At 42.2% G+C, this 14,072-nt stretch overlaps 1 protein-coding gene across 2 annotated transcripts in view; it reads left to right on the top strand.

The window, feature by feature from the left end:
* The window catches only part of SAMD4A (sterile alpha motif domain containing 4A), a 160,055-nt gene that overhangs the window by 81,458 nt on the left and 64,525 nt on the right, over positions 1–14,072 (top strand). For both annotated transcript variants that reach the window (XM_032236435.1, XM_032236429.1), the window contains exon 3: positions 1,385–1,903. In XM_032236435.1, coding sequence (XP_032092326.1) covers positions 1,385–1,903 — 519 coding nt within the window. The remainder of the gene's footprint in view (positions 1–1,384; positions 1,904–14,072) is intronic.

The raw sequence follows: 14,072 nt of genomic DNA, 5'->3' as shown, positions 1-14,072 counted from the left end.
GCGGGCTCCCAAAGAGCTGGGCACAGCCTCAGGGGTGAACAGCCATGAGGTGACCATGCTCATGAGCAGCCACCTGGCAAATCCCCTCTCCAGCCAGGCAGAGTGCCATTCACTGACCTAGGGGGTCGAGATATTCCCTAGATCAGTGCATGGAGCTCTGCCCAGCTGGAGAGGTTGTTTGCGTGAGCGCCTGTTCAACCCCCCTCTCGCATGCCTCCCAGCCTCACCATGCCCTGGCCCACTCCCCCTGCCGGGCCGGGGCACCACTGCCGCTGCGGCTACCACTGCTGCGCTTCGAGCATAACTTCTTCTCTGGCTTTCAAACTCCAGAACTCGACTTCCGATTCTTCCAGCAGCGGCCACTCTAGGAGTGCACTGTATGGTTGTGGGCCGGCTGCCAGCAGCCGCTGCTGGAAGTATCGGAAGCTGAGTTCTGGAGTTTGGAAGCCAGAGAAGAAGTTATGTTCGGAGCATGGTGACGGCGACGGCAGCGTTGCCCTGGCCCTGCAGGCAGAGCTGGGCCAGGGCATGGTGAGGCTGGGAGGCATGTGAGCTGGGGGCGGAATAGGTGCTCGCGCAACCACCCTCTCCAGCTGAGCAGAGCTCCATGCACTGACTTAGGGAGTATCCAGAATGTGCCAAGCTGCGGGAGCTGGGGGGCAGGCAGAGCGCCACGTGGCTTGGCGCCTTAGGGATACCCCCTAGGTCAGTGAATGGTGCTCTGCCCGGCTGGAGAGGGGGGTTTGCCGGGCGACTGCTCGTGAGCATGGTCACCTCATGGCTGCTTTACCCCTGAGGCTGTGCCCGGCTCTTCGGGAGCCTGCTCACAAGAGAGCAGCTGCCCAGCAACCCCAAAACAATAAGCCCTCCCCTGATAATAAGGCCCAAGCCATATTTTGTGGGTCAAAAGAAAATAAGATCCTGTCTTATTTTCATGGAAACACGATATTCATGCCCTTTTAAAAAAAAATGGGCCCATTTTTGCGAAAAGTGGGTCCTTTTGTGGAGGTCTGCAGAGTGGAAAAACTTTTTTTTTTCTAATTTGCCTCTTCAAAACCTTGGTGCATCTCATACTCCGGTGCGTCTTATACTCTGAAAAATACGGCAACATCTTCCCCAGCCACACTTCAGTTTGCTTGGAGGTTCTGTGTGATTGAAAAGCTTGCATGCAGTCTAAGTATTATCCTGCTTTGTTGTTGTTCTTATTTTGCATCTTAATTTTCACTGAAGTAGAAGAAAATAAAATGATTTGATTATGGATGAGATTAGTGTCAAAAAGCTATTCATAGCGTTTTAAAATCTCTTGATTTTCTTCTTAGTCTTGTTTCCTGATTTCACAACTCTCTCTTTCTCTTTCTTCTCTATCCCTCCCCGGCCACAACAGGAATCATTAACCAGTGGCAGCAAGAATCAAAGGACAAAGTGATTTCTCTATTGCTCACCCACCTGCCTTTGCTGAAGCCAGGGAATATTGAAGGAAAAGTGGAGTACATGAAGCTCCTTCCCAAAATCCTGGCTCACTCAATTGAACACAACCAACACATAGAGGAGAGCAGGCAACTCCTGTCCTATGCTTTGATCCATCCTGCCACATCCCTGGAGGACAGGAGTGCTCTTGCCATGTGGTTGAACCATTTGGAGGACCGCACGTCGGGTACCTTTGGCAGCCAAAACAGAGGCCGGTCTGACTCGGTGGATTATGGGCAGTCTCATTACTATCACCAAAGACAGAACTCGGATGATAAACTCAACGGGTGGCAGAGCTCTCGCGATTCTGGCATATGTGTGAATGCCTCCAGCTGGCAAGATAAAAACTTGGGGTGTGAGAATGGCCACCTCCCCCTCTATTCCTCGTCCTCGGTTCCTGCAACCATCAACACGATTGGGACTGGTACAGGCACAAGTAAGTCAGTAATGTTTTTAAAGGTTGATGCTTTCCACCAGGTCACCAGATATGTCTGTCTCCAGAATTCAATATCGGGCACTTCACTTCTAATCCACTCCGACACTGAATAAGAAAATATAGATGCAGAACAGGTAAAAGCAAGAAACTAGAGGGGCAGAAATAGTTAATAACTTCAGTGGTAATTTTAATGGTGTTCTATGCATTAGCACCTGCTGTAAATAAGATGTAGTAGAAAAAGACTTGCAGACAATCAAACAGCAATTGTCTGTCAAATTCTTCTCAATCTGTCTTCTAAATTCTCTATTAGAACAAACAAACGATGCAAAATAAAACCAGTACAGATAGTCCTCAATTTAAAACAATTCATTCAGCAATTGTTTGGTCACATGATCTAAATTCAGGTCCTTGGCATCCAACATGTATTTACAATAGTTGCAGCATCCCAGAGTTATACTATTGCCATTTGTGACCTTCCTACCAGTTTCCAACTAGCGAAGTGAATGGAGGAAACCAGATTCACACGTGAGCCACTTAATAACTGCAGCAATTCATTTAACTGAGGCAAAAATGATGGTGAAATCAGGTGCAACTCACTTAACAATTGCCTTGCTGAGCAACAAAAATTCTCTTTCAAATGGTGGTCCTAAGTCAAGGCCTGCCTATAGTGTAATACAATTTCTCTGTATCTCTGTGAATACCCATCCATACACACATGCATATATACACTTAAGATACACTGTGTTATATCTTCTCCATTGTCATATAGGTGTTTTCTCTGCAGTGAATAAGTTCTAAGAGGACAATACTGAGATGAAGTAAAAGAATTTAATCAGTAATGTAGAACAGCCAATTGATTTATTATAGCTTCAATTTTCTCCATGGTGTATTAAAAGATTTTAATATAGATGTAATGCACAGAACCGATGATCGTCCAGGTGCAGCTGAAACAGAACTCAGAACATCCTTCAACATCAGATGATGCTAGAGCAGAGCTGTCAAACTTGCAGCCTGCAGGCCGGATGCATCACACACTGGCCACACCCTCACCTAGCAAGGGGGGGGGGAAGTCCCGATTCATCACATGATTCCACCGTTACAATGTGAGTTTGACATCCCTATGCTAGAGCATCATCACGTGTCAAAACATGGCTGCTCATTTCCGACAATGAGCATTGTCTCTTAAACCTCTGCATCTTTATAGCTGGTTATGAAACAGCGTAGACGTGACGATGGCAAGAAGCCAGTTCAGATTTGCATGTGCAAAAGCAGACAGACGAAACACGCAATTGTTGCAACAACTATCAACACATTAAAGCAAGCGGCTAAATAAAAAAAATTATTGTGGGAAGGATCAGCTTGACCTCTCGGTCCATGTGTGGGAAACCCATAATTAAAGCAATGGAACTAATTCATAGTTCTTCTTTTGTTCTTTTGCATTCCTTGTTTTCTTTTTTTTCTTCTTCCTTGTGGAATACATTTCATATTTTGTTGCTCCAGTTCTGCATTTCTAATCAATTTGTTTTACCATTTCCTTGTAGAAGAATAGATAGTTTCATGTAACAGTGTCTGCAGAAGGGGGCAATGGTGGGACAGCAACTACTAACTGTCCTAAATTTTATCTGAACCTCATTCAGTCAGGATTCAGATCTTGTATTAGGCATCACCTTAGGGAAGGTATGAAAGAACTTGAGAAAAGAGTACACAGTTCAGAAACTAAAGCAAGTATGAGAAAGGAACTCAAAGTAATCCTGCCTTGATTTTGTTTACTATGAAATGCGACAAAGAGAAACTTGGACAGGCTTTCAAGATTTTGTTACTGTAGTCTACAACAACAATAAGATAGCATTCCTTGAATTCTTGCTATTGTCCTGACCCAGCTTATCTCCAAGAGTTGACAAATGAGAACCAAACTCTATGAAGGTTCCGAATCACCCATGTCATCAGTTGTATCAAAAGTGGTTTGTTTGTCTTTTATTATTTTTTTTGAAAAGGCAACTGGATTGATTTTTTGAGGAGGAATGTTTAACTTCCTATCCTGGAAGCTCCATCAGTTGTATTGGATGGTGTCAGAGATAAAAGGACATTAACTGTCAATAACTGCCCTTTAATCTCTAACATCATTCAGTACAACTGATGAAGCTTCCAGAATAGGAAGCAAAATGTCTTCTTCTTCCTCAAAAAAAAATCAGCTTTTCAAAAAATAAAGAATACTTTTGAGAAACCAAACTGGTTGCCCTGATCTTGTGACCTGACTGGGGCATATCCAGGGGTGTAATCCAGCAAATTCTGGCAGGTTCAGGAAAACCGGTAGAGGAAATTTTGAGTAGTTTGGAGAACTTGCAAATGCCACCTCTGGCTGGCCCCAGAGGGGGGCGGGAATGGAGATTTTGCAATATCCTTCCCCTGCCACTCCCACCAAGCCACACCATGCCCACCAAGCCACACCCACAGAACCGGTAGTAAAAAAAAAATGTAATTTCACCACTGGGTATATTCCTACTCATCCCACAACATTTCTTTGTGATTTTGGGTACTCTCAACAGGAATCCTTCTGGGCTTCCAGCAGAATTGAGAAGTAGGAGACCCTGTTTTGAAGCAGTTACATTCTGTCTGGAGTGAATAGTTCACTTTGGTGATAGGGAAAGGAGGGGGTCATCTAGTGATTGGTGACTTGTGTGATACTACAGATAAAACCAATCTGTTTAAATGGTTTATCAGAAATGAGATGTTAAGAGTACTTAAGATGTTGAGATCATATAGAAAAAGAGCATAATGCTTTCAGTTTATGCTCCATCTCTCTGGAACAGTTTGTTTAAATTATATACCACATTTATATTGCACCATAGTGGTTTGCAGCTTCTTGGTGGCTTACAACATGAAAAACAAAATTAATAAAAATAAAACTGCCAACATGAAAGAATACAGAGTTTACCCATGGAGGTCCAGATGGTGCCATTCTTGATAGTACTTTATAATGGGTTTGAAATATAGCTGGCCTGCAGAACTTTTAAGAATGGAATTGGTTAGGAAAATATGGATGCTGCATTGGGGTGAGACATGTTATTGTTTTAAGCATTGTACGTTCAGTATTTCGTAAACCCTCTTGTAGAGTCATCAGATGTAAGTAAACAGTGTAAATAAATAAAATCATATATTCTAATATAATTCAATCTACACCTTCACTTCCCTCCATACATTCAACAACTGCTTAAGACCAGACACTTCATGCAGTTCTCTTACACTCATCATTTTTCTCACATAGTTCTCACCAGTAGACAATACCACCTATTTTTCTTTCATTTCATTCCATCCATTCATTTGTAATCATTACCATTCTTTTTTTCCCTTGCTTTTCAATGTTGCAAATGTTTTCTTAGTCTGTACGACATGCAGACTAACTGCTGAGTTAGCCAGCCTTATAAATCTACTAGAGAAAAGCTGTCCATATCTATTGCACGTGCTGTTAGAAGTATCGTGAAGCCTTTTCAATGGGTGGGTTCCAGTGGTGGGATTCAGCCGGTTCGCACCACTTTGGGAGAACTGGTCATTAACTTTCTGAGCAGTTTGGTGAACTGATTGTTGGAAGAAATCATTAGGGCAGAGAACTGGTTGTTAAATTATTTGAATCCCACCACTGACAGGTTCTCAACCAGGTGAGCCTGTCTCACCAAAGGCAGATGTAGCTTCTTTCGAGCATCGTCTGCTTCTCATTGGATGCTCCTTTCTGAGTCAATCTCCGCTTGGTGCACAATGTTCCATTCAGCTACACTGCTGGCATGAAGCACCCTTTCCCACCGAAAGAGCTTCTATGTAATACCTTTTTTTTCCTTTGGCCTGAATGTTCTCTCCATGTCGTTCCTACACAAATAGCCCTTGTCCCAGGCCAAGATACTTCCTGACTTGCTACAATGAGGCCGTTTTGCTCTCACCAGGAGCACAGCTTGCTCTGCCTAACACGTCGCTCTTGTTCAACAAGAGCTTTGCGGAATTTCTCCCCTGCTGGAAAACTTATAAAGTAGGATTTTAAATACAATGCATACATTTAAAATCTGAAGGTTGAGTATCCACATTGCGCATAGATGTGTGCTTTTGAAAGGTAGGGGCTTTTTTTAGTAATTAACAGTCTAAATTTAACATTTTTACTTAAAGAAGTGTTAACAGTCTTTCACTTGCACATATAAAATGAAAACATACAGATAGATCTGCTGTCTGATGAACATCTGGACTCAATTTACTTGTTTGTTTTTTGCAATCCCCTCAAGATTGTGGTGCTAAAATTCTATGCCAACCGCCTACCTGCCTGAGTTCAATTTTATGCTTCTTTAAAATCATTAATAAAATAGTGAATAAAGCTATAATAAACTATAAAAGTTTGAAAGCATGTAAAAATGCAAGTAGAAAAAATAGGAACCACCTATGGTGGGAAGGTAATGGTGTTCTGTGTGCCTTCGGCATTTAGTCATGCTGGCCAAATGACCACGGAGACGTCTTCGGACAGTGCTGGCTCTTCGGCTTTAAAACTGAGATGAGCACCGCCCCCTAGAGTCGGGAACAACTAGCACATATGTGCGAAGGGAACCTTTACCTTTATCACAGTGTTTCTCAACCTTGGCAACTTGAAGATGTCTGGATTTCAAATCCCAAAATTCCCCAGCCAGCGAATACTGGCTGGGGAATTCTGGGAGTTGAAGTCCGGACATCTTCAAGTTGCCAAGGCTGAGAAACACTGCTTTATCTTTTCTGGTATCTGTTCCAAAGAGACCAGAAAATGTATGGCTTCTGCTGTAGAAATATTGCCTATTTAGAGGGAGTCAGATTTCATTTAATGTACAGATCTTACTGAACAGTATTTCCTTCACCAATAGTCATGATGACTGAGGCTCCTGAGAGATGTAGTATCCTGTGAATTGCTCTGGTTTTTGGTCGGACCAAAATCAAAATGACAGATATAATATTTATTTGTAAATAAACTTTCCATCCTGTTCTTGAGCCCAAATGCTGTCAGATATGATAGCAGCTAAAAATACAGTAAGATCAATGTAGTAAAACAATCTGGTATGAAACATATAGATAGAATCACACATTAAAATATCCAAATACTAAACAACAGAATTTCCCAGTAGTCCAATATCCATCCATCCATCCATCCATCCATCCATCGATTCATTCATCCATCATTCTAAAAATGATGGCCTCTCCACAGGTAATTTATAAGACTATAGCTCTCATTATTTCCCATGGATCCCTCTGGAATCCATTAGGTAAAAGGGGAAGATACTGAAATGTTTTAAATAAGGGCAGAGTAAAGAAGTAACTTAAGCTGTGTTTATTTTGCCTTTGGGATTTTCCCCAAATTTATCAATATGATTTCTCTGGGAGAAAACACTACTTGAAAACAAATGTTGAAACATAGTTTGCTTAACCAGATTTTTTCAGAGCAGAGCCACAGGGGAGTGATGGTTGAGCTTTAAAGGGTATGTTTTAGGTCACACAGGGCAATGATAGGTTAAGGAAACTTTACAAACATTGTAAACGTGTTCTACAATGACAATATACAGTAAACCCGAGTGAATAATTGCAATCTTGCAGCAGCTACCTTTTTAAAAAATTAGATCGCTAAGATTTATTTTTGAAACCAGGTACACAATTTTATTTCATACGTATTTATCCCATCCCATGTTTGTTGGTGGCCAATTAATATTTCTATTCCATAGGTAAAGAATATAAAGACTAGAAAATAAGAAATCAGCACAAAGCCAGCAACGACCAACAATTATAAGTATTGCTGCAATTCCATGCATCATTATTAAGCCATTAGAAATGGAAATTGTTGATCTCCTATGATCACCAAAAAATATGCATTTTTCATATTCCTGTTGCAAGTTGTCCTTCACCACTCTCCACTTTAAGTGCAATTTTACAATACAATAGCAGAGTTGAAAGGGACCTTGGAGGTCTTCTAGTCCAACCCTCTGCCTAGGCAGCAAATCCTATACCGTTTCAGACAAATGGCTATCCAACAACTTCTTAAAGACTTCCAGTGTTGGGGCATTCACAACTTCTGGATGCAAGCTGTTCCACTGATTAATTGTTCTAATTTTCAGGAAATTTCTCCTCAGGTCTAAATTGCTTCTCTCCTTGATTAGTTTCCACCCATTGCTTCTTGTTCTACCCTCAGTTGCCTTGGAGAATAGTTTGACTCCCTCTTCTTTGTGGCAACCCCTGAGATATTGGAACACTGCTATCATGTCTCCCCTAGTCCTTCTTTTCATTAAACTAGACATACCCAGTTCCTGCAACCGTTCTTCATATGTTTTAGTCTCCAGTCCCCTAATCATCTTTGTTGCTCTTCTCTGCACTCTTTCTAGAATCAGCAAATCTTTTCTACATCATGGCGACCAAAACTGAATGTAGTATTCCAAGTGTGGCCTTACCAAGGCATTATAAAGTGGTATTAACACTTCATGTGATCTTGATTCTATCCCTCTGTTTATGCAGCCTAGAACTGTGTTGGCTTTTTTGGCAGCTGCTGCACACTGCTGGCTCATATTTAAATGGTTGTCCACTAGGACTCCAAGATCCCTCTCACAGTTACTACTATTGAGCAAGGTACCACCTATGCTGTATCTGTGCATTTCGTTTTTCTTGCCTAAATGTAGAACCTTACTCTTCTTTGTATAAGAAGACATAAAATTTGCTTGACAGTCGCATTAATTGGCAATGAATAATCTAAAGCTTCATGAGAATTCATCAGAAATACCATATTATGAAATATTTTTATCTGAACTAATGCCTGTTGTGAAGGGCAGGTTGGAGAAAACCTGACCTGACCTTTACAAAATTCACCAGAAATGCTATATTGTGAAATATTTTTTATTTGAACAATCCATCAGTTGCAAAGGGCAGGTCAGTTGTGAGTTTTTCTGCTCATATCATTTTGTAATGGTTGGTCATCGCATTTAGAGGCAGACAATATATCTGTACCTAAGCCCCATTACACAAGCGTAAGCAATGAAATGCCAGATTCAGTTACTGCAGAACAAATTCCATGAATCTTGATTTCCAGCGTTGATCAGCCTCCAAAGCAAATATTAAAGTCTGATAGTACCGTGTTTTCCCTAAAATAAGACCACCATCCCCCCCAAAAAACCCTATCAGGTTTTTGAACGCATGCACTCAAATTAAGCCCTACCCTCCAAATTAACCATAATGAAGACCCCGTCCACCCCGGGGTGCTGGGAGTGGAGTGAGGTAAAAATTAAGCTAGGGTGAGGATGGGGGTGGAGCTGCCTAACTTACAAGCCTCGCACACCCCAACACCTGCTTCGCCTTCTTCTGTGGCTGCTTCTTCTGTGGCCCACTTCTGTGGCCGCTTGCCGATGTTCACATGTGTCACCCCGACCTCTGTTTCACCAGCTGACAAACGGACTCCGGATTGATGCACGTGGCACCCCCTTCTGGAGGGCCTCTGCAACTGATAACAGAGCTCTGGATCTGGAGCCTGTTTTTCAGCTGCAGAGGCCTTTCCAGAAGGTGATGATGGTGAAACAGAGCTGGGGATGACCCATTCGCATGGTGGCAAGCAGCTGCAGAAGAAGTGGGCCAATGGTTGCCTCCTGTTGAGCAGGGCTGTTGGTGCCACTGCCACTGCGAGGTAAGTCAATAATTAGACCCACCGAAAAAGAAGCCCTAGCCATTTTGGGGGGGGGGGTAAAAAAAAGACGGTCTTCTTTTCAGGGAAACATGGTATTTCCATTACTGCTACTTTTTGTAGATGTACGGTAATACTCATAGACTTTATCATGGGCTTAGAGTAGCTTCTGTAAGCACAAAATAATCAGCATACCCTGGTATGCAAATCACTTGACCCAAAGAGCCCGAGTGGGAAGAGCCTGCAATAAACATATGTGGAGATGAGAAAATGAGAAGATCACAGCTCTAGTTTCCTAAATTGATTTTTGGGTTTTGTTGTTGTTCAGTTTGGGGTTGTTTCATGAAAGAGAAATGACATTTGAAACTGAGCTGAGGTGTGGCTCTTTAATGATGCAGTGTAACTCAAGAGTAGAACATTTGTGGCACTTGTGGCATGTTGCATTCCAATCCTATCTTTCCTGAGCATTGGTCCTTTTGGCTGGGGCTGATGGAAGTTGGAGTCCACCAATTTTATTTTGGGGAGCCAAAATAAAAACTGAATCAGGCTGGATTTTAGGAACATTTCTCACCACTGTATGGTGAGCACCAATGGCTTTTCCACCCAGAAATGCTAAAGATGAAACCTGAGACCTTCTTCCTTCAAAACAGGTACTCAACTGAATGGTGCTTTAAAAAAACCTAGAAGTTACAGAAATTACAGAAACCTAAAAAAAAAATAAGTTGCTATATTCATACTTCCACACATTCCGAAATACCTCTTTCAAATCATTTTCAAAGCATGCACTTCCTGTTCAGTATTAACTTCTACACGAAGGAAAGATTGCTCATTTGGCAGTTCAGTTCCCCTTTCTCCTCTGTGAAAGTTGTTGAACAGATTGCCCTGAACGTAGCTGCTATTTCGTTTGCTTCTTTATTAGATTTGTATCCCACCTTTATTATTTTTATAAATCACTCAAGGCAGCAAACATACCTAACACTCATTCCTTCTCCTACTTTCCACACGCAACAAACCTGTGAGATGGTTTGGGTTGAGTGTGTGATTGGCCCAGAGTCCTCTAAATCAGGGCTCTCCAACCTTGGCAACTTTAAGACTTGTGGACTTCAACTCCCAGAATTCCAAAGCTGGAAAGATTTGCCAAGATTGGAGACTCCTGCTCTAAATGGCTTTCATGCCTAAGGCAGGACTAGAAACCACAGACTTCTGGTTTTCAGCCGAGTGCCTTGACTGGCTCGCCCTATATTGCCTCTGTTGGAAAGTACAAAGATGCTGAGCTATTACAGAACAATTTGGCGACTGGCAATCTGAATTCCCTGCAGTTTTGCAGGTTTCTCCATGTTTTTTCCCCTCTGCCTAATATTGTCTGAGGTTTAGCCTTGCTGATTATTTGCAAACAGCTAACTGCTTGCCAGTATTTGGAGCATAACTTGTGGATCATTATTTTTTCAACACTGAAAAGTATGTGTCAAAAAGAAAATCTTTTAACATAGAGGTTGGCACCACCTGGCACAGTCAAAAGACAATCTTCTATAATTTGTTAAGGAAAAAAATATACTTTCAACAATCTTCCAAATCTTTTTCTCTATTTACTTACTGATTACATTTATTTATATGCTGCCTGATCTACATGCAACTCTGGGTGGCTAACAGTAAACATAACAATGTAATGATTAAAGACAAGTAAAGCAAGTAGATTGGACAAGACCTAATGGACAATGTCATGACAACAAAAACAGGCTAATCTATTAGCTGAGTCCAGTCTCAGGGCAAAGACAGAACTTTAGTGCCTTAGGAAAGGCTGGCAGAAACAGGGCCATCTGAATATGGAGTCTATAGAGTAAGTGCGGCCACAGAGAAGTGACACTTCCTGGGTCCTATTAGATCACATTTAATAGAAGGCACCTGGAACATATCTATATTGTCAGACCTCATGGGACAAGGAAAGATAATTGGAGGCAGTTGGCCTCACAGACACCTGGCCCGATACAATTGATGCACAGGTGGAGTTTTGCAAAGACCCTCCTATCAGCAACTGCCATTTGCTCGTCAAGTAGGAGCTGAGAGTTTACATGGACCTCGAAATTGTGCTCTGTCTGTCCCTTTCGGATCCAAAGAGGGCAAGTCTTCAGACAATCCCGAACCCCATAGCTATTCAGTCTTACCTTGTCTCCCACCCCAATCCATCCTCCAAACAGTGAGAAAACACCTTAAGACATCATCTGGCTAGCCCCGAGGACACCATGCTGATGATATCTGACCACCAGATGATCTTACTCCGTCACTCATGTAGATGTTAAAGAAGAGTAGGAAAAGGGTAAAGCTCTGAGGAACCCCATACATTAGAAAGGCTGTTTTTGACAACTGATTCTGTGTTTCTGAAATAGCAGAACTGAAGTTTGGCCACAGAAAACTAGTCTTTTACAATGTTAGTAATTACTGTCTTCTCTCTGCCAAAACTCACGGTGACTGATTGTGTCCGCCTGTGCACTAAATTGTTGGGACTTTCGTATGTCGAATTTAAATTTGCCTACCAGACTTTCTCAGCAATTGGTATTTCCTCCTTGATTACTTAATTGAAAAGCAATGTCCTCCTTTGATATTTCTTGCTTTCTCTTTTTAGCACACACAGCTGAAGTATGATAATTTCAGCTGAGTAACTTTCCCTTCCATATACACATTTTCTAGTGTTTGGCACATATAATTTGAAGAGGGTGGAATTTGCTTTATTTGATAGTTCAGAAATAATAATTCAGCCAAAACAGAATTTAAAGAACAGAGAAACAGGGTGAGTAAATATTTATCAGTCTATTTATCAGGCTATTAATTCAGGGATGCAATGGTCTTGCGAGATGGGTGCACACAACACACTAAACCTAGATTAAGAAAACACAGCTGCTGTGTTCAAGTAATCTGCTGTGCTCAGATAAAGTATATCATGGTTTAATGTAATATATTTTGTTCCTATAACTTATCAAGTTAATAGTTTGGTTTTCACAATTACCAACTATCCAATCACATTTTATCTAATCAAGCATTTTTGTGAGCTATCATTGGACTGACCAAACTATGGGGTATTCCCCATTTATTTGCATTGTGTAGTGTTGAACATCTCTATGTACATGTATGTGCATGCTTACCAATGCATTTACCAGCACTTTGTCAAACGTGCTGGTAAGTTTGACTGTATAATTTCATAAGTACATACAAATAGTCCTTGTCTTACAACCATTCATTTTGTGACAGGTCACAGTTATAATGGAACGGGAAGTGACTTGCAACTATTTTTCACAGACTGTTGGCACCATTTCCATGCTCGCATGATCAGAAATCAGCTGCTTAGCAACTGACTTATATTTATGACAGTTGCAGTGTCCTGGGGTCATATGATCACCTTCTGTGACCTTTTGATAAGCAAAGTGAATGGGAAAGCCAGATTCACTTAAAAAGCATGATACTAACTTGACAACTGCAGATATTCACTGAAGAACTTTGGCATGAAAGATTGTAAAATGAGGCAAAACTCACTCAGCAACTGTTTTAGCAATGGAAATTTTGGGCTCAGTTGTCGTAAGAATCACCTTGTGGTTGTTACAGGCAGCAAATAAATGTAATAATATTAATAAAAATACAGTTGAAACACAGGTTGGTGTCTAAGTGGCTTCTGCAATGAACTATATTTGTGGTGTTTCCATAAGAACGATAGATCAAATTCGAAAAGGTTGAGATCAGAAAATGTGTCCGTAACCTTGACTAACCAGGTAGAACACATAACACTTGATTTAAAACTCTTCTATTGGAGTAAATGGTTGATGAGCTGAAAGTCTAGACCAGGTTGGCAGTATAAATAAGAACTATTGTTGTTAGCCTTGAATTTACAAGTTCAGTCTTACCTTAAAATTGCCTGCATTCTGGTTCAGTTTAGACAGTGGGGTGTGTGTGTGTGTGTTGATCATAACAAGTAAGAAAGTGGAAACATTAACACAATTGCAAATCTTTTGTACATGCCTCACCAAATTCCCTAGGGGATGGATAGGTCAGGTGGTGTGCACTGTTCCCTCTAAGGTGCGCGCCTGCGCGGCCGCGCACGTTGCAAGAAAACCCCGCGCAGCAGTTTTTATCTGCCACGCAGAGATTTCTTAAGGAAACGTGTGGAAGTCCTTTGCAGGCGGCTACAACTGAATCCGGCAGTGCTGTTGCCTGTTGGAGGAGGAGGAGGCGAACTAGCCTGCCACCACCGCCTACCGCCAGCCCCGCTGCTCTTCCCACCCCCTTCTCAGCCCCACAGTCCAGCGGTCGCAGCAGAAGCAGCCCCGGGTCTCCGCTGCCACTCCCCGCATTTTCTGGACAGGGTCTCGCAGGAAGGAATCCCCTCTCCAAGGGATCCCCATCCAGAAAATGCGAGGAGCGGCAGCGGAGCCCCGGGGCCGCTTCTGCTGCGACCGCTGGACTGTGGGGCTGGGAAGGGGGCAGGAAGAGCGGTGGGGCTGGCGGTGGCCGGTGGTGGCAGGCTGGTTC

The sequence above is a fragment of the Thamnophis elegans genome, chromosome 1 (assembly GCF_009769535.1).
Source record: "Thamnophis elegans isolate rThaEle1 chromosome 1, rThaEle1.pri, whole genome shotgun sequence".
NCBI lineage: Eukaryota > Metazoa > Chordata > Lepidosauria > Squamata > Colubridae > Thamnophis > Thamnophis elegans.
Note: the sequence above shows the minus strand (reverse complement) of the source record. Positions and strands in the feature narration are given on the sequence as shown.